Genomic DNA, 25,093 nt, shown 5'->3' with positions numbered 1-25,093 from the left:
TGGTGGTGGCTTTTCCGACCCTTCCAGCATGCCGTTGTTCTCCTATGTGTACCAAGGTGGATCGTGCTCGTTGTGTAGTCCCAGGTGACTTCGTTGTGTACGAGGAAGTCGTGTCCTAGGAGCATGTCGCAGTATAGGTTGTCCAGAATGGCTGCAGTGAAAGTGACCGTTAGGTCTCCGATCCTGGCTACGAATGTGGCGGTACCACTTGTCATTGTGGTGTGTCCGTCCGCCATTCGTACGTGTGTGGATTGTCCGTGGTGTGGTGTGCCAAATGTGTGTGCAATGTTCGGGCTTACATATGACTTTTGTGCTTGTGAATCGAGTAACGCTGTTACGAAGCCTGACCTAAATTCGAGCTCGACCGCGGGGGTCGGAATTTTGTCGGGGCATGTTCGCTTTTCGTTCCTCGTCGTTGGTTGTGTACTGTAGCGGGGCAACTGGTTCTGAACCGCGTTTCCGGTGCTCTGGTGAGCGGTTTGCACCGCCATTATCAGAGCGTCCGGTTCGGTTGCCTCTGTGCTACTTGTATGTTCCAACGGTGCACGCGTGAATTTCATAGTAGTGGTCTGTGTGTTTGTGTGTGGTGATGACGACCTACTACTTAATGAAATTTTGTGTGTGTGGGCGGGTGATATATCTGATGACGCCGAGCTTGTTGATGCGCGTTTGACAGTTATATCCCCGTCCGTAATGCCGAGTGTTGCTGGTGGTGGCGTTGTTGCGTGTGTGTGTGTGTGAGACGGCGGCGCGGACAAATGTCCGCCGACTCAGTTGCCGTTTCCCGACGCCGGTGTGTACCCGGGGCAGTCACTGTTCCAGTGAGGCCCTCCGCAGTATTTGCACGGGTTGGGCGGTAGTGGCTTTCCAGCTGTACCGTCCCGTGCTCGCTGCTGGTTTGTCGGCCGTGTTGCACGGGCTTGTCCGATTTTTTTATATTCCGGTTTCGGTTGCGGTCGAGATAGCGGTGGTGGTGGTGTCTGTTCCGGTGTGTAATCCAGGATGCCAGCGATCCGGCGAAGGTCGGCGAATGTCGCTGGTCTTTGCAGCCGTATGTGCGTGCGGTATTCGTCTCGCGTCAATATCGTACTGACTAGCTGTGGTTCAGGTAGCCCGGTGTTGATGCGGCGCGCGAGTTGATTTTTTTTAATCACGAATTCCGTCAGTGACTGCGTCGACGTTTGTCTAACTGATACTATCTCGGCCCGCAGTCGAGATTGTATGTCCGCGTTGTCGAACTTTTCTAAAAATTTTGCGCGGAACTCATCCCAGGTGAGGTCCAGTAACCTGATGGTGTCCCACCATGTACTGGCTGCGCCCTTTAACTGCGGTTCAATAATGTTTGTCCAGCCCGACCTATCTATACGTGACTGGTATAGTATCGATTCCGCCTTATGTATGAACCGCACCGGGTCCTCGGGTGTGGTTCCGTGGAACTCTGGCAGTGAAAATCTCGCTGTACGTACGTCGTCGTACGGTATCAGTATAGACTGCTGCGGTTCATATGTGTGGGTTGGTGTTGGAGCATTGTGATGACACGCCGTGTTTTCAAATCGTACTGACCGGTCGGGTGCGTGTTCGGGTCGTTGATAATCCGTGGCACGTGATTCGCGTGTCGCGGTGTAACTTGATCCGTGGTCCGTGGTGGTCGACGTGTTTGTGTGTGTGTGTGTGCCCGTGCGAGTGTTATCGGTCGCCGATGTTTCCGGCGTGCTCCGGTGTTGTCCAGATAACATCGTGCTGTGGAAGGTGTTCCGGTGTTTGTTGAGACATGCCCATCTCCAGGCGTCGCATCGTCTCTGCTATGCGACGCTGGTCGTCACCAAAACGCATCATGCAGCTCTCGAGCATGGCCAGTCGCGACTCCAAACTGTCTGCACGCGTCGGTGTCGTTGTCGGTTGCTGCGCCTCCTGCAGTATGCCGCGGGCCCGCCTTATCAGGTCCGTGGCTTGTTGATTGTTTTGAGTGGGCGGCGGGTTGGTGATGTTCTGCGGCTGGTGGTTGTCCGTGTGGTCGTCCGCTGTGTTCTCGGTTGGTCCGGCGTGGTGCGTCTGACTCGTGTCCGAGTCACTTGCGGCCGCCCTCATAATCTCCATCGGCTGAAACCGGATGGAGTTGTCCTGCAGATCCATGTCCGCGAAATGCTGGGTCAGCCGGATTTCGAGGGCGTCTTTCGCGCCCCCTTCCGGTAGCCCGCGCTGTTTACATTCGTAGCGGAGCTCCGCAACGGTCAATTCGTTTATGTATTTTCCCGACATCTCGTCCGGCTGTGTTTCCGGTGTTGTTGATGGGGAAAATAGTAAACACACTATACAGCGATTGTTGTTGTTGTTGTGCTGTTGACCGCTTATCGGTGCTATTTCCGTCCGAATGTAGGTCAGTGGGTCTGTTGTCGTTGTGCGCGCCGCGGTGATTACACTAACCGGTTTTCGCAGCGTATGTCGCGGTTGTGCGTGTGTGCGCTGTCCGGTCGACTATCGCGACTACGAATGCGGCGGCAGTTATTTGTATCTCCGTCCCGGGTGATCGCGGATGACGTTGCGGGTGGTGGTGCTTGGCGGTGGTTGTGTGACTTTGTCGCGCTCTAGCGTTCCTACCTATCCTACTCCGTGTGTTTGCGGTGTCGCGCGCGCTGAGATCGGTGCGTCCGTAAGTCGGGCGGCGTGGTCGGTCGGTCGTTACGTGCTTTGTGGTTATATTACGTAACGCCGGGTTTTTCCGTTACCGCCTGCAAACCACGTTTGCGTCGTATAGGATCGGGGATTTTTCCGCGAGTTGCACAACAGGGAAATGTAATGGGGGTAGTATGGGGTAAGTTAAGATAAACAGTGTTTACTTACCGGTGATTCCTGTACGGGGAGCCAATTTTGTGGCGGTCCTGGACGGATACCACAAATATGTATGCGGTGGATCGGTTTTACACCAAGGAAAAAAAACACTTTTTGTTTAAGTCGCAGAAGTGCGGTGGTGTATATTTTATTTTGATATTGTCGGTAGGAAAAAAAAAACAAATCACAGATGTAATAATATGAGAGACGGTACGCGCGAGGACGGTGATGGTGCGGTTGGTAGTTGTCACTCAAAACGCGGCCGTGGAACTGACTTGCTACAAGCCGGTTCGCGGTACCGGCGGTCGACATCTCCAGGCGCGCTTACGCGTGTCGGTGTCGACCGCCGTCGATTGGCGGTTGACAGAGAGAATAGACGGCGCGGATTTCCGCGCACAGGCCGTTTGAATTCAAACGGCTATTACGCGGGACCGCGTCAATAGGATATGTTAGTTTAATCATTCCTATACTTTCAGGTTGAATACAAGACTTATTGACATAAAAGTCAATTGATAAATCATCTTTGAAAACTATTTGTTTTTCAATGACTAATTGTTTCTTATTTTCTTCACAGTTAAAGTTCTTAATTAAAGGTTTGTATAAAATTATGGTTGTTTCATCTTTGTATAAATTCCATCCTACTGGTAATGTCATATTCTCAATTATATTATATTTAAAATTTGAAAAATAGTCATACTCCTAAAATAACAAAAATATTTATTCTCACAATACATAATATTTTCTAAACAAATTAAAATGTTTACTTTAGAATGGGTTAAACGTAATCGTTTACTCGAACATATTCCTTCATTGTCTAGTTCTGTAGCAAATGTTTGTGAATTAATTTGTTGATCTTGTCAACCTTAAATTTATAGCATTAAAATTTGGAAGTTAACATATTTTGTTTCATAACAATTAAGCATAAAAATATATTAATTTTAAATGATACCTCTTGTCTAAATAATTCCCTTCTAAATATTTCTGTCTGGCATTGTACATTAGATTCTCTAGTACTTTTACTATTTTGAGCACTTTGAGAAATTAGATTCTCATGGACAAATACTGTAGGTATTACACCTTTCTTTAAACCTGGTTTCACCCTTTGACCAATAAACTGTGTATAATTTAAATATCAAAGTTACAAAACTAAATTACCTATATACATTTTATATCTATTTAAAATTGATCTACCATCTCTGATACTCACACTGCTGCAGATATCACTTGGCACAGAGTATGTCATAAAATCATCACTAGTGAAATGTTCTGAGCAAACATATTTCAAAGGTTTTTTTTTATTGTTAACTTTACATACAACAGTATTCCAATCTAATTTCAAATGATTTGGTACTTTATGTAAAGACACTTTGGATTTTTTTTTTATGCTTGTACATCCTACCACAGAACACATACGCATTTTGTAATTAAAATGTATTAGGTACCTATATATGAAAATTAGATAATATGCATAAACTTTTAAAATTCCAAATGAAAAAAGTAGCAAACTATAAACGAAAATGTACATTTAAGTAAATTAAGTAAATAATTATAAACATAAATTGATTTAAGTTTAGAACATCAATTGGGCGGCAAATAAAAAATTAACTTGGTAATTTGGTAACATTTAGTCCTATAGATGGCGCTCGAGATCGATGTGTACGATTAGCTAGACAATTGCGGACCCATCCCCCGCGCTCCGCCGATCATGACGTTTCCAGTCCTGTATATCTTAGTTCGTGACATCAGCAATCTACTATTAACTGACATAACCTTAAAATATTGTTACGGACGATCCTGAGATGTCCGCACACAATTAAAGAACAAACACTTCCGAACTAATTATTACTTTCTATATTTTAATTTGAAAAGAAAACTTACAATAAATTTATGGAATTAATATAATGAGTTAGAAAATGGTCTGACAATAAAATGTTCTGAAGAGAATAACAATGTTCTGTCTTACTATTCTAAAATCCAACTGCCTCGGCTTGCTATACGAGCCGTGCCTATAGCCAGCGCTTGCCTGGAATTGCTGTCACAGCAATCCTTCCAGACAGTCGCCGCTGTACAATATTATTATACGCTAGCTATATTATATACTAACTAATATGACCAGGGGTTCTTAACACCCCCCAACTTAAATGGAACTTAGGGACCTAATGGTTCCAAATGTTCCGTACAATATGTGTTAACAACTAAATTTTATGCTTATAATATCTACTTATTGATTATTCAATGTTAAAATATTCGGTATATCCGGAGAATACATTCTAATTATTCTATTTCTAAACTTAATAGCTAATCCACTAGCTACAGATATTACAGTTATTATTAAAATATACACAAGTACCATATGAAATTCCATTTGAAATATTATTAAAGGGTCTGTTGTCACCTTTTGTAATTTACTTATTTCTACTAACCTTTTGGCAATAGAATTGAAATCGTGTATGATACTTATGTCTTTTAGGTTCTGAGGAATTATATTTTTAAGACTTTCTGATAATAATACTTCATGTTTTTTATTCTCCGGGATTAAATCTGTATAGATACTTCTATTAGATCTACTTGTCGGAAATATAATGGAATAATCTGTATGGATTTCACAATCCTGGGAGGTAGTCAACCTTCCTACGCCTGAGATCTCTAACGTTACTATTTGTGGGGGTTCCACACACTTGATAGTTACTAAAGTTGGTTGTGTATAAAATAACCATGCATTGGAATCTATTAACTTATCCCAAATGGGTGTTGTTAATGTTACCAATTTTATTTTACAAGTTTCTGGGATTGTCTGATATGCTAAAAGTGCTACTTCACAAAGGTTTGATCTCGAGCGGCGGTGAAATGTTTGACCACCTTTACATAATTTATAGGTTCCTAAATTTACACATGCTTCCCACTGTTTCCCTGTTATAGTGAAAAATTCCTCGTTATCATTGTTAATTACCAAATATTCAACTTCTGGTTCGATTAAAATTACTGTATTGGTAGAATATAGAATTGGTAATGAAATGAGTCGATACACATTAAATACTTTACTTGCAACTAAAGGTATCTCAATAGAGAATATTAAGTACTCGTCTTGCACAAAAATCGTTTTTTTCAGAGATTTTGAAAAGGTTTGGCATGGACTCAGGTATTAGTTCTATAGGGAGGCTATTTCCCATGGGTAAGTTGATTTTAATTTCTTTTAATTCTTGTATCAATTTTCTGGTGGTAATTACGCTAGTGTGGATTTTGCCATCTAGTGCTGCATTTATAATGGCAATAAGATTCTGTGTTTCGTAAGCATATTGATTTAGAGTTACCTCAAATAAAAAGGCTTGTTCTAACAGCTTATTTTTGAATTCTAATCTGTTAATATTAACGATACTTTCCTTAGTCAGTCCTTGTAAATACCGTAAGTTATTTTCAAGTTTCTGATGATGCTCTGTGACTTCCTGCAAAGTATGGTTCGCGTCCAATACTTCTGCTTGTACAACTCTTGTTTTTTCTTTGACTAAATTAATATTTCGAATTTTGTTTTTGGTTAATTCTAAGATTTGGTTAAAAATGAATTCGGTGTCGATTTTCGAGTATACACCATACAAAACGTTGATCAGGCGCTTGAAGGTGCCTCCCAATCCTCGGCGATTTCGAATTTCATTGTTTGAGTTATGCTCTATCGATAACATTGCGTTACGACGATTTATTTGGATTTCATACAAATATGGTCGGGTTGTAGTAGAAAATTGGTGAAGGAATTGATTACAAATGTTTTCTATTTCTGCATTACAAAAGTTTGCTATCATTTGCTTACAAATTGTCTCCATTTCAATATACTGGGTCATCAACTTATCATAATTTGTGGTCAAGATTTTAATGTCCACATACGTTACCAAGTTCCATGCAGTGTAAGAAGTTTTGATCATTCCATGAGATTCGTAATAGAGTCCTTTGTGGTCCGGGAAGGTAGTTATGTTATAATTTTCTTGAGCTTCTGATGTACTATCCCATATCCACATTATCAGGATTATAATTTTCGGAATTGATGTATTTTTCTTGAAAACTCCAAAGAACGCCATAATGAGTTTCCTAGAACAAATTTTACTACGCAATCAATCTTCTGTGGGTTTGGCCTTACTCCCTTGTCGGTTATGACATGACCTAAATAGTTCACTTCTTTTCGCATGAATGAACACTTGGATGGTTGGAGTTTGAGGTTTGATTCTCTTAATCTGTCGAATACTTCTCTTAATTTCCTTGAATGGTCTTCAAGGTTAAGGCCATAGATTATGATGTCGTCCAAGTAAACAAATGCTTTGATCCCATTCAATCCCGTTAATACGGAATTCATTAGACGTTGAAATGTGGCTGGAGCCCCTTTCAACCCGAATGGAACTCTTAAAAATTCAAAATGACCTTTGTCCGTAGAGAAGGCGGTTTTATGGCAATGGTCTGGGTGCATTTTGACTTGATGATAACCTTGGGCCAAGTCCAACGTAGTATAGTACTTAGACTTTCCTAATTGGTCCAAGATTTCTGTGATGTTCGGTAAAGGGTAAGCGTCTCCCGTTGATATTTGGTTTAATTTTCTGAAATCTACGCACACGCGATACTTCACTACACCGTTTTCATCGGGCTTCTTTGGAACTACGAGTAATGGTGCATTCCAAGGGCTTTTGCTTGGAGCAATAATATTGTCCTCTTCAAGTTTCTGAATTTGTCTATCGATTTCTTGTCTGTGCTTAAAAGGCAACCGATATGGACGTACATTAATCGGTTGTGCGGCTCCACTTGTTTTAATTTCATGATAAATCTGGTCGGTGCAAGTTAGTTTATCTCCATCTAATTTGAAGATATTTGAGTATTCCTCGCATATTGGCATAAGAGATTCCCTTTCTTCTTGGTTTAGATGATCCAAATTTAGTTTCTCTCTTAGGGCTTCTAAACGGTTTTTTTCACTGGAAGTTCCTGGGAGGTTCTGAGTTGTATAAACATTAACTTCATCAAACTTATAAATAGATATGGATTTCGTTTGTGCTTGAGTAAGTTCAACTGAAGATTCCGTGGGATTAATGACCGCTACTAATATTTGATTCTGGTGCACTTGGTTGACCGTATTGCTACATATGATAGACTCTGCAATCTTTTGAGCTGGGATTAAAAGTGTTTCACCTTCTTGATATTCTGTGACAGGTATAGCGATTAAAGTTTCTGTACGAGCTTGGATTTTCATGTCACTGGTATCTGGTACTATTAACTCGTTAGTTTGATAATTAATGATTGTTTGGTTCCCTATTATGAAGGGTTTTCCTAAAATTCCATCTTGTGTAATGGGAAACTTAGAATGTACTACTTGAAATTCTGCTTGCATCATACGCTCTCCAATTTGAATACTTATAGTCGTCCGTCCTAAGGTTGGTACTAACTGTTCGTTGATGCCTTTTAAATAGTAAACGGTATCTTCATATACCATTACTTGATCCAAAAGTGAACCAATTTTGATTAGATTAAGATCACTTCCTGAATCCAGTAAAAATTTAGCATTAGGGTTAATTGTCTGAGAGGTTCTGCATGTAAAAGTATTATCTGTTAAATTTGACTTTAATGTAAAGATTCTGGGAATGTTATGGCGGCGCTTTTTATGCTTCCTTTATGCTTCATTTATCGCTCTTTATGCGTCCTATTTGATTATTTGATATCGAATCTTCTTGTCTCGAACTGGCACTACCTCTTGTCCTCATGATCTCCTGAATCTTGAGATCAATTAGTTTGCTTAAATCTGGATTATTTGAAATGTCTGAAATCAACTGCGGTCCAGGTGCACCACTCACGGTTGGTTGGTTTTGGTCCTCCATAATTTTCAATGGCTTTTGTTTTAAAAATAACTTAATTCCTTGGTCGGTCGGTTCAACTGTGTCGTCTGCAGACCAGTCTAAAAGTTTTTCTTGATTGGTCCGTTGAGTTTTTATTTTAATATGTTGTGGATCTCGAGAATTTTCTGAATTTTCTGTTGAAGTGGTATCTTGGGCGACGTGAATTAAACTTTTATCTATTTCACTAATTTCTTCATTAACTTTAGCTAACAGATTATCTGTTGCTGCAGTCAAATCCGCTTCCCTAATTAATAAATGGTTGACGGAAAGTTCGTGTACTTGACGCTCGGAATCGGCATTGTCGGGATTTGAGCACCTTACAGGCAAACTCACCCTTGGTGTAGGGGTAGGGGTGTCAGAAATGGACGTATCTGCCCCCTTGGTGGTTGAATCCTTCCCCGAATTTGTGCTCATTAAAATGGGCTTGAAACCTTCATAAAAGGTTTACTCTAATAACGCAAAGAGAGAGAAGAAAATAAAAAGAAATAAGTATAATAAAACACTGAGAAACATGTGTTCACAAAAAAAAAAAATTTCTTCCCTACCATAGGCTTACGTAATATACAGTATATACTAACTATCCTATGTTTGTAAAAAAAAAATATTTAATTATAAACAGAGCTAATAACTTATTGCTAAATACTCACGACCACCACAATTTTTTTTTTTGAAATGCAATGAAATGAAATGTTCGATGTCCGACTGCGTATGGTTCTGAATGCTCTGATAACGGCGTCGAATTGATCTCGGAACAATAACACGTCGAATTTCCTCTTCGACACCTTAACTGCTCCGGAACGATGTTCTACGCCCCGAAACTGCTGGCGCGGGGACCAATAACTAATTTTTTAATTATTGGGTTTCACTTCGGTGATTAGATTACGTAAATATATCGTAATATTTTGATGTTCTGTCGTTACGGCGGCGCTATCGTGTTTATAAACAACGACGTCGGTGCACGGCGGCTCTGATAAACGTATTTGTTGCCGCCGCACAACATGCGATAAAGTTGGTTCGCTATATTCCGCACTGGACGGTGCCATCGTCGAGTTACCAGCGTTGCACAAAATGACACACGGTTGCCGGTGTGGCGTATCACGAGGCCTGTTATCACTGAAAGTTGTTGTTGTTGTCAAAGCTACAATTCCTGAAACACTAATCCTTCAACGTGATTTGACTAAGTTGCTGACCGCAGGTGGTCTAGAACTCAAGAAATGGGCGAGTAACTGCGCAGATGTTCTTCGAGATATTCCTGTGGAAGACAGAGTTATGGAATCATCTTTTGACCCAAAGGATCACTGCTCCGTCAAAATCCTTGGTTTGCATTGGGACCCCGTGAGAGACATATTTACTTATCATAGTGAGCCCTTTACTTCTACTCCAACGAAGCGGTCAGTGTTGTCTGCGATAGCAAAAATTTACGATCCACTCGGAGTCTTGTGTCCTATCACCTTTTGGGCAAAATGCTTTATGCAACAGTTGTGGAAAAGTGGTTATGATTGGGATCAGCCCATATCTGCTGAACTGGCTTAATTGGACGCTGCTTGTCGTGATCACGATATTGTGTATGCAGCGAGTAAAAATTTAGACGATAGACATAAAGCTGATAAAGTGTTAGAAAATCGTGCCTGGGAAAGATTTAAAGCAAAAGACACTCCTAGAAAAGAGAAATTGGTAGCGTACGCGGTAACAAACGCGATGAAAGCTAAAAGAAAAATAGGAATGGGTTATAAAAAGAAACGTGCTACAAAAATAAAAAATCTCATGATAGCAGTAAAGAAAAAAAGAATGTCTAAGAAAAAAAATGGTAGCAAAAGACTGATTTTACCACCGAGACAAACAGGAGGTGTAATTCCCTTAATACCTATATTTGCGGGATTGTCAGCACTTGGTAGCTTAATGTCTGGAGGTGCTAGTGTGTATAATGCAATTCAAAATTCAAAAAGAAAAAAAGGTAGTGGTTTAAATTTAAACAAAAACAAGGTATGGAAAAAAAACTGTTAAATACGCTACCTAACAGACCGCTTTCGTCAGAAGATATTATAAAATGTATAACAAAGTTGAAAATCAATCATTTCCGTGGAGTGTTTTCACGTGATAACTTACCTAAAAAACCGTATGTAAATGAATGTGGTATATTAAACTTGGACATATCTTCAGGCGACGGGAGCCATTGGGTAGCGTTTCATAAAAATAAAGATAAAGTCATATATTTTGATAGCTTTGGTCATTTACCTCCACCAATTGAATTACAACGTTATTTTAAAAAGTTTAAAATAGTTTATAACTATTCTAACTATCAAGACTTCAATACATTCAACTGTGGGCATTTATGTCTTGAATTTTTACAATGCATGAATCTATTACACTAACTTTAACTGGAAAATCGACTGAATTTACTGCAAATTATTTTCCATCTCTAAACGTTTACGAGGATTCAGAAATAGCTTTGTTATCTTTGCAAACGTTCAATTCATTTCCAAATATTATAAATCCAATTAATAACCGACTGAAAATAGAAGTAATTCCTTCAAAGAAACATAACATAAAATATTGCAGTTTTGAATTTAGTTTGAAAGATGGATGCTATGAAATAGAAGATATTAACAATTATATTGCAAAAGAGTTACTCCGAGTTAATAAAGACTATGGAACACAGATAACATTCAGTGTACGTATTGATCCTGTTGATTTTAGAACGTATATAAAATGCAATGGACTACTTAGGTTCGATATTCCATTTAGTATAGCACCTGTTTTGGGGTTTAAAAAGATACAATGTGGACCGTTTCATGAAGATCTTCGATCGGATAAAGCGGCCAATTTAAACACGATTAATTCTATAAAAGTATTGTGTAATATAGCACATGGGTCATTCAATAACCAACTTCAAAGTCATTCGATATATGAGTTTTTCCCGATTGGGAGAACAGGAACAAAGGTTGTTCAATCTCCGTCAAACCTTATATATTACAGATTAAACAAAACAGATATTAATTCAATAACTGTTCAGTTAGTTGACCAAAAAAATAACCCAAATGACGATTTTAACGAGACATTGACAGTTGTTCTACATATTAAACTTCACGGATCTCATTATTAAATTTATATCTTAGATTTTGTAATGTATGAGTCAGTTACTTTAAGTTTAACTGGGAATGCTACCATATTATCTGTAAATTATTTACCGTCTATAAACCTTTACGAGGACTCAGAAATAGCTTTGTTATGTTTACAGTCATTTAATTCATTCACAAATATTAATGAAAATAATAATACATTTTCTATAGAAATAGTTGACAATGAAAACAATAATGATATGTCATATTAAATTTGAAGAGGGATGTTATGAAATTGAAGATATTAATCAACGAATTAAGAAGCAAATAGATGCCTATAATAGTGGAAACTTAACCAAATTAACATTCAACATTTCGGTTGATCCTAATGATTTCAGATCGTATATAAAATGTAATGGGATACTACACTTTGAGATTCCATATAGTATGGCACCTGTATTCGGTTTTGAAAAAAGACAATATAAACCAGAGTATGCAATTCATCGATCGGAAAAAGCAGTAAATTTAAACACAATTAATTCTATAAAAGTATTGTGTAATATAGCTCAAGGATCATTCAGCAACCATCTTCAAAGTCATTCGATTTACGAGTTTTTCCCGAGTGGAAGGACAGGATCTAAAGTAATTCAGTCACCGCTAAATTTAGTATATTACAAATTGAATAAAACAAATATTGATTCGATAACCGTTCAGCTAGTTGATCAAGATCATAATCCGATTGATAATTTTGGTGAGGCATTGACAATCGTGTTACATATTAAACGTTACGGATCTTGATATGGGATTAAAATTCAAAATAAATCCGCTACTTCGGATCAGTTCAACTAGTCATAAGACTAAAGTGGTACCGGTAACATCAAATAAAGTAAAAAAAATTGACGTTGAAAAATAAAAAAATTTTGCAAGCTCTAGGTTATCAATTAAAACAGAATGCCTGAAAGTGATATTTTAGATATAAGTTCACGGTACGAGACGGATTCTAAAATAACGAAAATTGAATATCATTCATATACACCGTACACAACATCGTTTAATAATAATGATGAAATACGGATATCAGTACAGCAAACAGATGTTTATCCGTATCTACATGAGAGCTTTATTTATTTAGAAGGAATAATATCCGATCCTGATAAAGTGAAACTGTGTAATAATGGTTATTCATACCTCTTTGAACAAATTCGATTAGAAATAAATGGAATAGAAGTAGATAGCACACGTGTTCTTGGAATCACAAGCTCGCTGAAAGGATTCTTATCTTGTACACCAGATAACTATAATTGTTACGAAAATTCTGGCTGGAATTTTAAAAATGGATCACAAATAACAAACGATAAAGGTGAATTCAGTGCTTGCATTGAAATATTGGTTAGGTCTGTTTGAAGATTATAAAAAAATATTAGTAAATTCAAGATTGGAATTAATATTAACTCGAAGTCATACTGATTTAAATGCGTTAAGCCTTAAAAGTGATGTAGTTGCTGCATTAGGTAAAGTTGTAGTAAATAAAATAGTCTGGAAGGTTCCGCATATTACTGCTGATGATGAAGAAAGGTTAAAGTTATTGAAACTTGTAGAAAAAGAAAAAAGTTTGTTTATTCCTTTTAGATCTTTCGAAACTTTTGAATATCCTGAACTCGGAACTACTAAAAAAGTAGTATGGAACTTGAAAACCGCTTCAAAATTAGAAAAACCACGATTTATTATAATTGGATTACAAAAAGGTCGTAAAAATACAATAACAAAAGATTGTAGTATATTCGACCAATGTAATCTAACAAACGTTAAAGTATTTCTAAATTCGATTGCATATCCGTATGATAATTTGAATTTAGATTTTTCAAAAAATAATTTTACATTAATATATGATATGTATACATCATTTCAAGAATCGTACTATGAAAAAAGTATACGGAACCCTATATTGAGATATCTACTTTTCTATCGAACGCACCCATCATAGTTATTGATACTTCAAAACAGAATGATTCGGCAACAGCCTCAGCAGTGGATGTTCAATTGGAAATTGAAGCATCGGAATCCCTTACAGGTGTAACTGCTTATTGTTTATTTATTCATGATCGTATTGTAGAATATGTACCTTTTACTAAAGAAGTAAGAAAACTTGTGTAATTTTATTGAACAAAATAAAAAAGTTTATTAAATAATTTGTGTTCTTTACTTGAAATATAATTTTTATAAAAATTAGCGATATTTGATTGAAAAAATTTTAAAAAAAGGGGGAAAATAGTTGATACGGTAAATATTTTTGTGTAAGGGGCAAATAGGTGGACAATCTTGTGTAATCACCGTATTGTGTTACGCGGTAAATCAGTGTGCTCCAAGTGAGAATTTTCCCTTTGAAAAAAAAATTTTACCGTGGAAAAGCTGGCTGTGAACATACAAATATATACTACTGACATAAAGTATTATTGGTTTCTAAACTCCAAGTTCCAACAGTATTATGTCCTTCAACTTCACGATCAAAAAATTCTGGCGGTGAATATGCATCCCTCAATGATTTATTTTTTCGTAAATAATTGTGTAAGTATACACATGTCGTGATTACAAGTTCTGCTTTGCTTGGTTCAAGCAGCATTGGTTTTCGAAGCACTTTGAACACTGCTGATAAAATTCCTACAATGTTTTCCACAACTCTTAGGGCTCTAGACAGTCGATAGTTGTATGTTCTTTGATTGATAATTTTTCATGACTTCCGGGATAGGTTTTAAGTATATTCACTGTTAATGTGAAAGCTTCGTCGGCTACAAACACACATGGTACTACTTTTTCTCTCCCATTTAATTTTTTTCTTGTGGAAGTCTCAAACCATTTTCTTCAAGTTTTTTAAAAAACGACGTATTTCGGAAAACCCCTCCATCCGAAATTCTGCCCTAGCAACCGATATTTGCGTACAAAAGATTATAATCAGCATCAACTATCGTCATAAGAACGATACTAAATGTTGATTTATAATTAAAATAATCACTACCACTTCCAATAGGTGCCTACAATTGCACATGTTTTCCATCAATCGCACCAATGCAATATGGAAAGTTCCAACTAATGATAATAGACAAAATATTACTTCTTTTAGCTAAATGTTTAAATGGCGTAATATTAGGCCAACTAAGCAGATAGGCTGAGGCAGCACTTTGTAAAATAATATTTAAGGACGTAAGCACCACAGTAGAGGGACAGTGCGGGTTTCGAGTGAGAAACAATGTTGGTAAGCAATTCATAGATTTTTGTGTGTTTATTTTATGTTTAATAAAGTTAATTAAAATAGTATTAATTTTTCATCGATTATTTTGTGTACCATTGAGAGATAAGTATATACTACAGTAAGTTATACAATAGGTATATAAATATTTTTACTCACAGTAATTACATAATTGTTTTATAGTTTTAAATAGGAAAATAGCATTACTAAAAAAAAAACGCAAGAAAACTGCTATAAAACGAGATAAAAATTTGAGAAAATGTGTAAAACATACAACAGATTGGGTTGATGTTAAATCTAATAGTCAATTAATTAGAGGAGAGGAACATCTTAACAGAAAGGGACGAAATATAGATGCTAAAAACATAGGACCACCATGTTCTCAAAAATCTAGAATGAAATGTTTTGAGAAATTTAACGATTGATCGTAAAAATATTTTAAAATTGAACTGGAAAATTCTTAGCTAGGTATGTGAGAATAGTGTAAAAAAAACAAATAACAGTAAGCCCATCTCAGTCATGTAGAAATGTATCAAGAAAATATTTTATACCTGTAAATACTGAAGAAATTCAAGTATGCCAAAAAATGTTTTTGCAAACATTAGCTATTTCAGATAAAATGATATGCAATATTTACAAAAAAAAATAATAATTCACAATTTTACTTACAGACCAAAGAGGCAAACATACTAACCATCCAGTTATTAAAGAGAATGTTAAAGGTTACATAATACAACATATTGAAAGTTTTCCTGTTGTTGATCCCCACCATATTTGATCTGAATTAACCAGGATATATCTTTAAAATGACTTTTCAATTTCTAAAATGCATAGACTGTATTTAGAGTGGATTAAAGAGAAACTTTTTACATCAGTGCCAGACAATTACGATAAAACCATAAATGTAACACTAAGGCAGTACACTGATATATGTACCTATTCAACAATGAATTCAATTTATCTTTTTTTAAGCCAAAAAAAGACCTTTGCGATGAATGTGAGGCATATAATTTTGCCAGCTTAGAAGAAAAAAGTAAACTACAAGTTTCAAATATTAAACATTTGTCTAACCAAACAATTTCAAAGCTTAAAAAAAACTATGATAAAGAAATGGCACAAAATGATCTAAAATATTGTGTTGCTGTCTTTGACCTACAAAAGGTGTTGAATTCTCCCCAGAGTGAAGTAAGTAGTTTTTACTACAAAATGATGAAATATGCTACCTACAACTTTACAATTTATGACATTGGTAATAAGCAAGGTTATTGTTATATGTGGTCAGAAATTGAAAGTAATAGAGGATAAAATGAAATAGGAACATGCTTGTTAAAATGTATTGATCTATTATAGGACAGGTGTGTAGAAGAACTCACCTTCTACTCTGATAACTGTGGGGGACAAAATAAATATATTTATTCTATGTGGAAATATGCTGCTTCAATATATAAGGTTACCATCATTCATAGATTTTTTGAAAAAGGACACACACACAGAATGAAGGTGACAGTTTGCATGCCACCATTAAATGTGATAAAAAAGGCAAAATAATTTACATCAAATCTCAATGGATTACTTTGGTGAAATGTGCCAAACTCAACAACAATTTGTACGTGGTCTATGAATTGTCTAAAGAAGACTTCTTTTAAGCCATTTGTTTAAAATAAAGAACTAAATTGGAAAACATCAACCACTAAAGAAATTATAAATTGGAACAATATTATAGGAATAATAGTATCATACAAAAGTTAACTTTTTAATCTGTTGAAAGAACACCTGATAAAGACGGGGGGCTATATATTGTCGGAAAATAATTTGTCGGAACTGTATTATGACTGAAAGTGGTTTATCGGAACCGTATTTCGTCTGAAAGTGGTTTGTCGGAACCTTATTTCGTCAGAACCGTATTTTGTCGGAAAAATAATTCATCGGAAAGTATTTTGTCAGAATCGCATTTGGTCGGAAAAATAATTCATCTGAAAATATTTTTTCGAAACCGTATGCTGAAGGAAAAATATTTTGTCGGAAAATTTTTTTTCTGAAAAATAATTTAACCGAAAATATTATGTTGGAACCGTATTTCGTCAGAACCGTATTTTGTCGGAAAAATAATTCATCGGAAAGTATTTTATCGGAATCGAATTTTATCAGAAAAAACTTAAGTGATTTCTAAAATAAAGAGTGTCTAACAATAAATGGTTCACTCCGTATATAAAATATATTACTGAGCTTTTTCCCTTTAAACGATTCGTATTTTGAGTAAACCGTGATGTTGTTATTTTGTTCGGTCGACGGTGGTGAAGGCGAACCTAAATTATTTTAATATTTTGAGAGACGTTAACGCTCGCGAACGTTAAAAGAAGCAATATTTAACAGGATTTATGTGGACTCATCACATGGATTAAAATTATAAATTGAACTTTTTCAGTTAATTTTCATTGTCATATACATATATAATTAAAAAATGTATACCTACCAAAAATACCAAACAACACGAGCATACAACAGACAAAGTCGAAGCCACAGACCACTGAAGATACTTAAAGATAATATTATAGATAGGTACCTATATTACATTCTGAACGGATTCATGAATGTATTGATTTTACAATGATGTGTGTTTTTTTTAAATTATTTTATGCTAGAAATTCATATGCATTTTTCTTTTTAGATCTAAGAATTAAAAATGTAATACAAGGCTCCTAAAAGATTTTTACAATAGCAGTTGAAAAATAAAAGGAATGCATAGTCACAATTTTTTTTTAAAAGCATTCAAATTTTAATCTTGACAACATGCGTAAAAATCACGAAAATTCGCAAATCATTTTAAGTTAGAAATTCATAAAAAAATTTTTTTTTAAATCTAAGATTTGAAAATTTTTAATAATCTATAATATAATATCCTAGACAGATAAACCGTTTTCAGAATCGTTTTTCGTATACAATGATACCTATCATTGCATTCAAATTTAACCTACCCTAGTCAGAGGTCCACCCCACCCCCTAATGTACAGCAGAGCGATACCCACTCACCCGCTTTTTTTTGTGTGTCTGTGTACAGCATAACTAGTCGAAATAATGCTCCAATTTCAAACTTTGGGGGCTGTTTCCGATGTAAAATTGAATATCCTTGGTGCATTATAGAGGTCAAAAGTAAAAATTTTCAAACAGTTTTCAAAAAAATCGAGAAAACCAAAAAAAAAGTGACAGAAAAACGGGAATTTTTACGCAAAACCAGTTTTTGACCAAATCGATTTTTTTATATGGTTGTAATTCAAAAACTAATTACTGTAAATACTTGAAATTTTCACCAAATGTTTATGTTTGTGTTTTCTATAAGCAGTTTAATTTTCAAAAATTTTTGATTTTTTTTTGAGTTATTTATAGACCACTGAAATTTTCGATTTTTATGAGAATTTTTTTGAAGTGTCGGTAAAAAAATTTTGGATGACCAAAAAAACTTGAAAATCGAATAAAAGGTTTCTTATGAGTTGTTCTCATTGTAGCTAAAAAAAATTAAAAATCGTTTGTCACAATTTTTTTTTAAAAGCGTTTATAGTTCAAATTTTTACGAAATCTGTCGAAAACGTGAAAATTTGCAAGTAATTTTGAAATTGAATAATCATAAAAACTTTTGTGCTTATAACTAGCCTAACCTAACTTAACTATAAGGATTAAAAATACAGCACTAAGTTTTCTGTAAGTTTTCCTACAACATAGGCACGTAACGTACCGTACCTCGTAATATCGTGTGATTTATTATATAATTATATACCTAATATATTACTTATATTATATAGTTATATTAATATATACATTTAAATTCGTTTGAAAAATAAAATGTTTAGTATTTTTAATAAAAAAAAAACTCTGATGATCAACTAAATGTGCCGAAACATACGCCTACGCCTTCGTCTGAAATAAATACTGAAAGTATAATTGCAGATGAAAACTATGAAGAAAATGAGTTAAATGATGTGCCTATAGATCATGAACTTGATTCGGGTAATTTAAGTTCAGGACCGCGTCAGCCAATATTAAAGGTAAGTAGATTTTTAATTAGAACTTATATGTATATAAATATTATAAATAAGATTTTCAAAAATGTTTAAAAAAGAGTATCCTAAGACAAAATTTGGAAGTCAAAATCGAGGATTTACACCTTCTCACTTTAGTGAGTTTAATTGGCTCGAATATAGTATTAAAAAAGATAGAGTATTTTGTTTTCCTTGACGTATTTTTGGAACTGCTCGTCAAACGGAAGATACATTTACTGTAATAGGATTTAATAATTGGAAAAAAGTAAGTTGCACAACTATTCTTATGAAGATTCTAATTAGTCTGAAGTTGAAGTACCTATGTATTTCAAACATACAAATAAAATGAAAACTAAATTATGTACCTATTAGGTAAAATTATAATAATTACAATATATTTTACACAATATTTATCTAATTGTCTATAGCTTTGTGGATCAAAAGATTCAAAGACCAAAAAATCAAAACTAAGTTTCAAACTAAATTAATCACATTAATTGTATGTCAAAATGGTTAGAATACAAAAATTCTTTAAAACAAGGTAGTATCATCTCCAAATTATCAACAGCCAACAAGGACTATTCAAAATGATTTGATAAATATTTGTGCTTCATATGTGAGGGATAATATTGTTTCTGAAGTTAAAAAGTGTGGCATATTTTCCATTTCATGTGATGAAGCCAGGTAAATAAAAATAAATATTTTTAAGAATGATGTTATTTTGTAACAGTTTAAAATAATAAATACCTATCAATGTGTTTGAATACAGGTCTCATAAAGAAGAACAAATGTCCATCTGTATCCGTTATACAAAGAATTTGGAGGTGAAAGAACGTTTTTTAGGATTTATAGGTAAATAAGTTGTTAACCTATAGTCCGGGCAACGTAAACTGGCCGGTGATCCCCGTGACCCGCCTGCCATATACCGGTGGCAAGCCGTGGGTTCTCAAACTGCACCGCGCCGCCGAGATGTTAACACAATAGGCGCACGGCATGTGTTTTTTTTTTTTGTTACACGTTCCCTTATTCAATTCGAAATTTAGGTACCCATCTAAAACTGGTATACAACAGCTGGAGAACTGGAATGTATTATGAACGAATCGTACACGTGTATAGTATAATGTATACGCCTGTTGATTTTGTATTTTTGTGCATTATGCTACAGACATTTGTAACAGACGGTGTGTTGTACCTACATTTTCGAAATCAGTTTTGTGAATATTTGTTTTTTTCTTGTGTTTGAATACATTTTTGTACAAGGATCTATTAAAAATTCTTTAAATAATAGTGATACACGCAGCCAGAATAAACAAATTGTTTATAATGTTTATACATTTTTAAAAGAACTGTCATCAAAACCGGATTTAACTGCCGATTTCTTTAAACAAGCTCAAATACGTACCGGCGAAGCTTTTGGATTGTCAGAGCGCATTGTCAGACATATTTGTTCTGAAGCAAAACATTCAGAAGATAAACCCGATGAATCAAAGTCAGTTTTATCATTTAAATCTCCACGCAAAGGCTACAAACGTGCGAAAAATGTATCAGAGCAGGACGATTTTGATTCAGATGTCGTTAGATGAACGGTTCACGAGTTCTACGATCGAGGTGAGTACCCAACTCCGAATTTAATATTAAATGCTTTAAAACAGAAAATCAATTATTCTGGTTGCTTACGTTCGATGCGAAATCTGTTGAAGAATTTGAAATTTTCTTATAAAAAGTGTAATGACGGCCGAAAATTTTTAATGGAGAGAAATGACATCGTTGCACTTCGATGTAAATTTCTTCGAGACATTTGTACGCTGCGCAAGGTAAAAGATGATCACCCAATCGTTTATATCGACGAAACATGGGTCAACCAAAACCATTCAAGATCAATAATATGTCAAAATGAATGTAGCACTGAAGGTTTGAAAGTTCCTACGGGAAAAGGAGGTCGGCTTATCGTGTGTCACGCTGGATGTGCTCGTTACAGGTTTATTCAAGGGTCCAAACTAGTATTCTATAGTAATACAGGCAATACCGCCGACTACCATAGTCAAATGAATGCTGAAATATTTCAAAAATGGTTTATTGAACTATTAAATACTCTTGAAGAGCCGTCTGTCATAGTAATGGACAATGTGTCATATCATTCCACGTTGTTAGAAAATTACCCACAAAGCAATTGGAGAAAAGCTGACGTACAAAAATGGGTAACTGAAAAAAATATTGAATTAAGTCCGCTTGAAACGTTACCAGAACTTCACCATAAAATTAAAACCTTAATTCCACGCGAAAAGCAATATTTGCTTGACCAAATTGCTTTAGAAAATGTACACGAAGTAATACGGTTACCTCCTTATCATTGCCAATACAATCTAATCGAACTTATATGGGCCCAAGTTAAGAGCCAAGTGGCGAAAAACAACAATACGTTCAAGATGGTGGATATCGAACGTCTTACCCACGAAGCGTTAGATGCGGTAACCAAAGAGGATTGGGAGAAGTGTGTAAGACATGCCGAACAACTACAGGAGTTAGATAATCAAAAGGAAATCCTTAGAGACGCCTTAATGGAACCAATAATTTTGACGATATTGCCTGATGCGATTCTAGTGATGAAGAATCAGATACAGAGGAATTAGAATAACTCATTTTATTATATTATATTATATTATGATTTATTTTTATTTTATGTATATATAATATGTATTTGTAGATTGTTTTACAATTATTATTAACAATTAATAAATTGTATGTATAATATATGTATAGAAATAATGCTTTATACCAATAATTTTTTAAACCATTTTGTCCCATCATTCATGTAATAATAAATGAATATAATATACCGTGTTAATAAATTAATTTAAAAAAACGTGGCAATTAGTTTTGGAAGTATAACGACCCCTAGTAAATAATTTTCTTAATCTCAATGGACAAAATACAATTTACATAATACAAATACAAATTATTTCTATATAGTGACTTATATTATTAGTTACTTTATATTCTTTATTATAGCTAGAAGATGATTTAGTCAACTATATTCGACTTAAAATCATGGCCCATCTAATGTGAAACACCTTAAACTAAAGCCAAATGTTATTCCCCATAAGTTTGACTGCCAGACTGACCGTAAATAAATTACCAACACACTACCAACTAGAGTTGTCTATAAAAAAAGAGCAAGACGTGATTTGGTTGAAAGAGCAGTAAATAATACACTCGAATATAATATTAGTAAGTGTTATAATCATAAAGTAATAATATAGTTGAAGGGATGAGTGAGATAAAGGTGGACGGTGTTTGTACAAAAGGGCTCAAGTCCAAATTTTTCATTTTTCATATTATACATTAATTTTATACGCAATTTTGCGCCGCGTCTACTGGTACCACTGGTTTGGACAGACGTAGAACCGTTATCAAGTTATTGATATGTGCGTTTTGTCACATGTCGTAATAACTAAATTTTGTTTGTGAAAAAGGACATAACTGCATACGTAAATATTGGTTTTTGTGTAAAACGGCACAAGTCTAATACTTAATTGTGTAAAAGGGATCAAGTCTTTATATTTTTATACGTTCTGTGGTTAAAACGTTTTATTAATCAATTTTTAACTTTTTTAATTCAAAAAGATGACTTCAAGAAGAGCTGAAAATCTTGTTTCATTAGCAAACAATAGTAAAAACTTAAAAGAAGGTAGAAACCAAGTTATTCACTTTGCATTAGTGTTGTGTGTTTGTATTTATTTTAAACCAATTTCTATATTTTATTATTTACCTACCTATGTTGTTAGTAAAAATTATATGTAAAATATTAATTTATAAATTACGTTGTATTATTTTGTACTAAAAGGGAATGATAGTAATAGCAATAACTGTCTGAATAATCGTACAAAGAAAATATTGACTGTTAGACGAAATTTAAATGATGAGCTAAATGCTTCTAAGATATCCAACTTGTATGAAAGCAAACAAACAATTATGGTTAGTTCAAATTTATCTACATGATAAAAAATATATATGCCTATTAAGCAAGTTACTCATATTATTTTCATATTTTTTATTTTAGGAATGGGTTGAAGATGTTAATAATGTTAATAAATTAACTTCAAAAGATGTTAGTATAATTATTTGTTATGATAAAAAAAAACTCATTTACTTAATTAAATTTGAAAATAATATAAATAATTTTCAATTTTATAATATTATATTGTATTTCATGAATACATTATGTTATTTTGTTATTGAGATACTCAGTTATTAGGTTATTAGATACCTAGTAAATAAGTTAATATTTAAAATTTTAGGTTGTTGTTATACCTACATTAAAAAATTAATTATATTTATCTATTAATATTATATTATACCTCATTACTCATTAGTCATTACTCACCAATTAATTTTACTCCAATTTTATTTTAAAACATGTTTTAACTATCAGGATTATAGCAAAATAAATGATCATCTAGAAAATACAAGTATGTATTGCATTGATAAAGTTTTAGAAAAATGTAATGAAAATATTAAATCAAATTTTCCTGATGATATCTTATCCTTGTATAAAGTAAATATTCTTTTTTAATATTAATTCTCATTCCTAGCTTTTTAATTTAACATAATATTGCTTTTATTGATTATTTTAAGAATGATGGACTTGAAAATATTAATGCTAATCATGCTTACAATGCTTTTAATGTTAATTTTGCGATTGCTGATGCTAAAAGTCTTAATAATGGTTCAATTAATACAAATAAAAGTGTATCTATCAATGGTACCATTGAACGCATGGTGAGTTTTTAAATCCAACTAAGCTATTTTATAATTATTTAAATAATGTAGGTATCTGCTTATTTTTTTTTTTTTTTAGAGTGTAGATAAATTATTTGATGATGATATTGTGTTAAGTGAATTGAGTAGTTTCAATAGTTTAATATTAGGAACTCCTGAAATTAAGGTAAATATCAAATTGCACCTATAGTATTATTTTCAAATATTATCTACTAGCCGACCCGTCACAGCTTCGCCCGTGATTGGTTGTTTATTTTGCCTTCGGACCATGATATGTAGAATTTTTTATTCAAATATTATTGTTTATTGTGATCGGCTAGTAAATATAAAAAACGGTTTCTAGCGTTATAAATGATAAAAATAAATACTGATAAAAAAGAAATAATTTATGGTTGATAAAGATTTATTAAAGAAAATTTATTAAAGATTTATTAAAATTTATTAAAGAAAAAAAAAGAATTAAAATATGAATTTTATAAGACTTCTGAGTATATGATGTTTTTTGTTATATTTCCTGTTGAAATTAAAATCATAAGATGATTCGGGTCTCCAGTTCGAGAAAATGCCACGTATAATTGCCCATGTGAAAAGCACTCTGTACGAAGATCTACGCCAACGTACTTGAATGTTTGACCTTGTGCTTTGTTTATGGTAATGGCAAAAGAAACTTTAACCGGGAATTGAAGCCGTTTGAAAGAAAACGGCAAGTCAGAGGGAATCATGGGAATTCTTGGAATAAATGCAATTTCTCCTTTCGCTGGCCCTGTAAGAATTACGGCTTCTATAATATTATTTCGCAACGATTTTATTTGTAATCTTGTACCGTTACATAAGTTCGGTGGTTGAAGATTACGTAATAATGTAATTGGAGCACCAATTTTTAATTTTAGTTTATGAGGAGGAAATCCCGAAGGAGAAAGAGAATTGAGAAATTCTTGTGGATAATGAATAGCATCATCTGTTGATGAAACTGTATCAATAGATAGATATTCACGTGAGTGTCCATCGAATTTTAGAAGGATGATATCATTAATTTCTTCTGCTGTTACATTTCTTGGAGAGATTATAGCTCTTTCACATAACCACTGATCTGATTTATTGGACAGATTAAAAATGTCTGGATAAACTGTAGAAATCAACTCTAACACGTTATTGACCACCCGTCCAATCGTGTGATTGACAGAAATGTAACCATTTTCATTTTCTAAAGTTCCATTTCCAATTTTCAACAACTGTGCTGGAAAAATATCGTCCCCTCCGCATAAATAAACTCTCATGTTTGTTCGC

At 34.4% G+C, this 25,093-nt stretch overlaps 3 protein-coding genes and 1 pseudogene across 3 annotated transcripts; 3 read left to right on the top strand and 1 right to left on the bottom strand.

The window, feature by feature from the left end:
- The first annotated feature begins 9,758 nt into the window (after window positions 1-9,758).
- LOC149063106 (uncharacterized) lies at window positions 9,759-10,223 on the top strand. Its single transcript, XM_089215516.1, has one exon. It carries the CDS (start codon window positions 9,759-9,761, stop codon window positions 10,221-10,223), a length of 465 nt encoding a protein of 154 aa, XP_089071642.1.
- Window positions 10,224-11,040: 817 nt separating this feature from the next.
- Window positions 11,041-11,793, top strand: LOC149063105 (uncharacterized). The gene has a single exon (XM_089217262.1). The coding sequence runs from the start codon at window positions 11,041-11,043 to the stop codon at window positions 11,791-11,793; it is 753 nt and encodes a 250-aa protein (XP_089073388.1).
- Window positions 11,794-11,814: 21 nt separating this feature from the next.
- On the top strand, window positions 11,815-12,547 carry LOC149063104 (uncharacterized; annotated as a pseudogene).
- An 11,150-nt stretch (window positions 12,548-23,697) lies between these two features.
- Window positions 23,698-25,083, bottom strand: LOC149063103 (uncharacterized). The gene is made up of 3 exons (XM_089215515.1): window positions 24,681-25,083; window positions 24,428-24,569; window positions 23,698-23,743 (listed from the first exon to the last, which is right to left on the bottom strand). The coding sequence occupies exons 1-3, from the start codon at window positions 25,081-25,083 to the stop codon at window positions 23,698-23,700; spliced, it is 591 nt and encodes a 196-aa protein (XP_089071641.1).
- Between the last annotated feature and the right edge of the window lie 10 nt (window positions 25,084-25,093).

Source organism: Diuraphis noxia, unplaced genomic scaffold (assembly GCF_037042655.1).
Source record: "Diuraphis noxia isolate RWA-SAM2 unplaced genomic scaffold, SU_Dnox_SAM2 contig0001, whole genome shotgun sequence".
NCBI lineage: Eukaryota > Metazoa > Arthropoda > Insecta > Hemiptera > Aphididae > Diuraphis > Diuraphis noxia.
Note: the sequence above shows the minus strand (reverse complement) of the source record. Positions and strands in the feature narration are given on the sequence as shown.

What these genes read in the sequence shown, in the direction of transcription:
- LOC149063106 (XM_089215516.1), top strand. Translation starts at nt 9,759, where the DNA reads ATGACACACGGTTGCCGGTGTGGCGTATCACGAGGCCTGTTATCACTG.
- LOC149063105 (XM_089217262.1), top strand. Translation starts at nt 11,041, where the DNA reads ATGCATGAATCTATTACACTAACTTTAACTGGAAAATCGACTGAATTT.
- LOC149063103 (XM_089215515.1), bottom strand. Translation starts at nt 25,083, where the DNA reads ATGAGAGTTTATTTATGCGGAGGGGACGATATTTTTCCAGCACAGTTG. An exon ending in TAAACTAAAATTAAAAATTG is followed by an intron (nt 24,570 to 24,680) that starts GTGCTCCAATTA and finishes TAATTCTTACAG; the next exon opens with GGCCAGCGAAAGGAGAAATT. An exon ending in GCACAAGGTCAAACATTCAA is followed by an intron (nt 23,744 to 24,427) that starts GTACGTTGGCGT and finishes ACCATTATTAAG; the next exon opens with ACTTTTAGCATCAGCAATCG.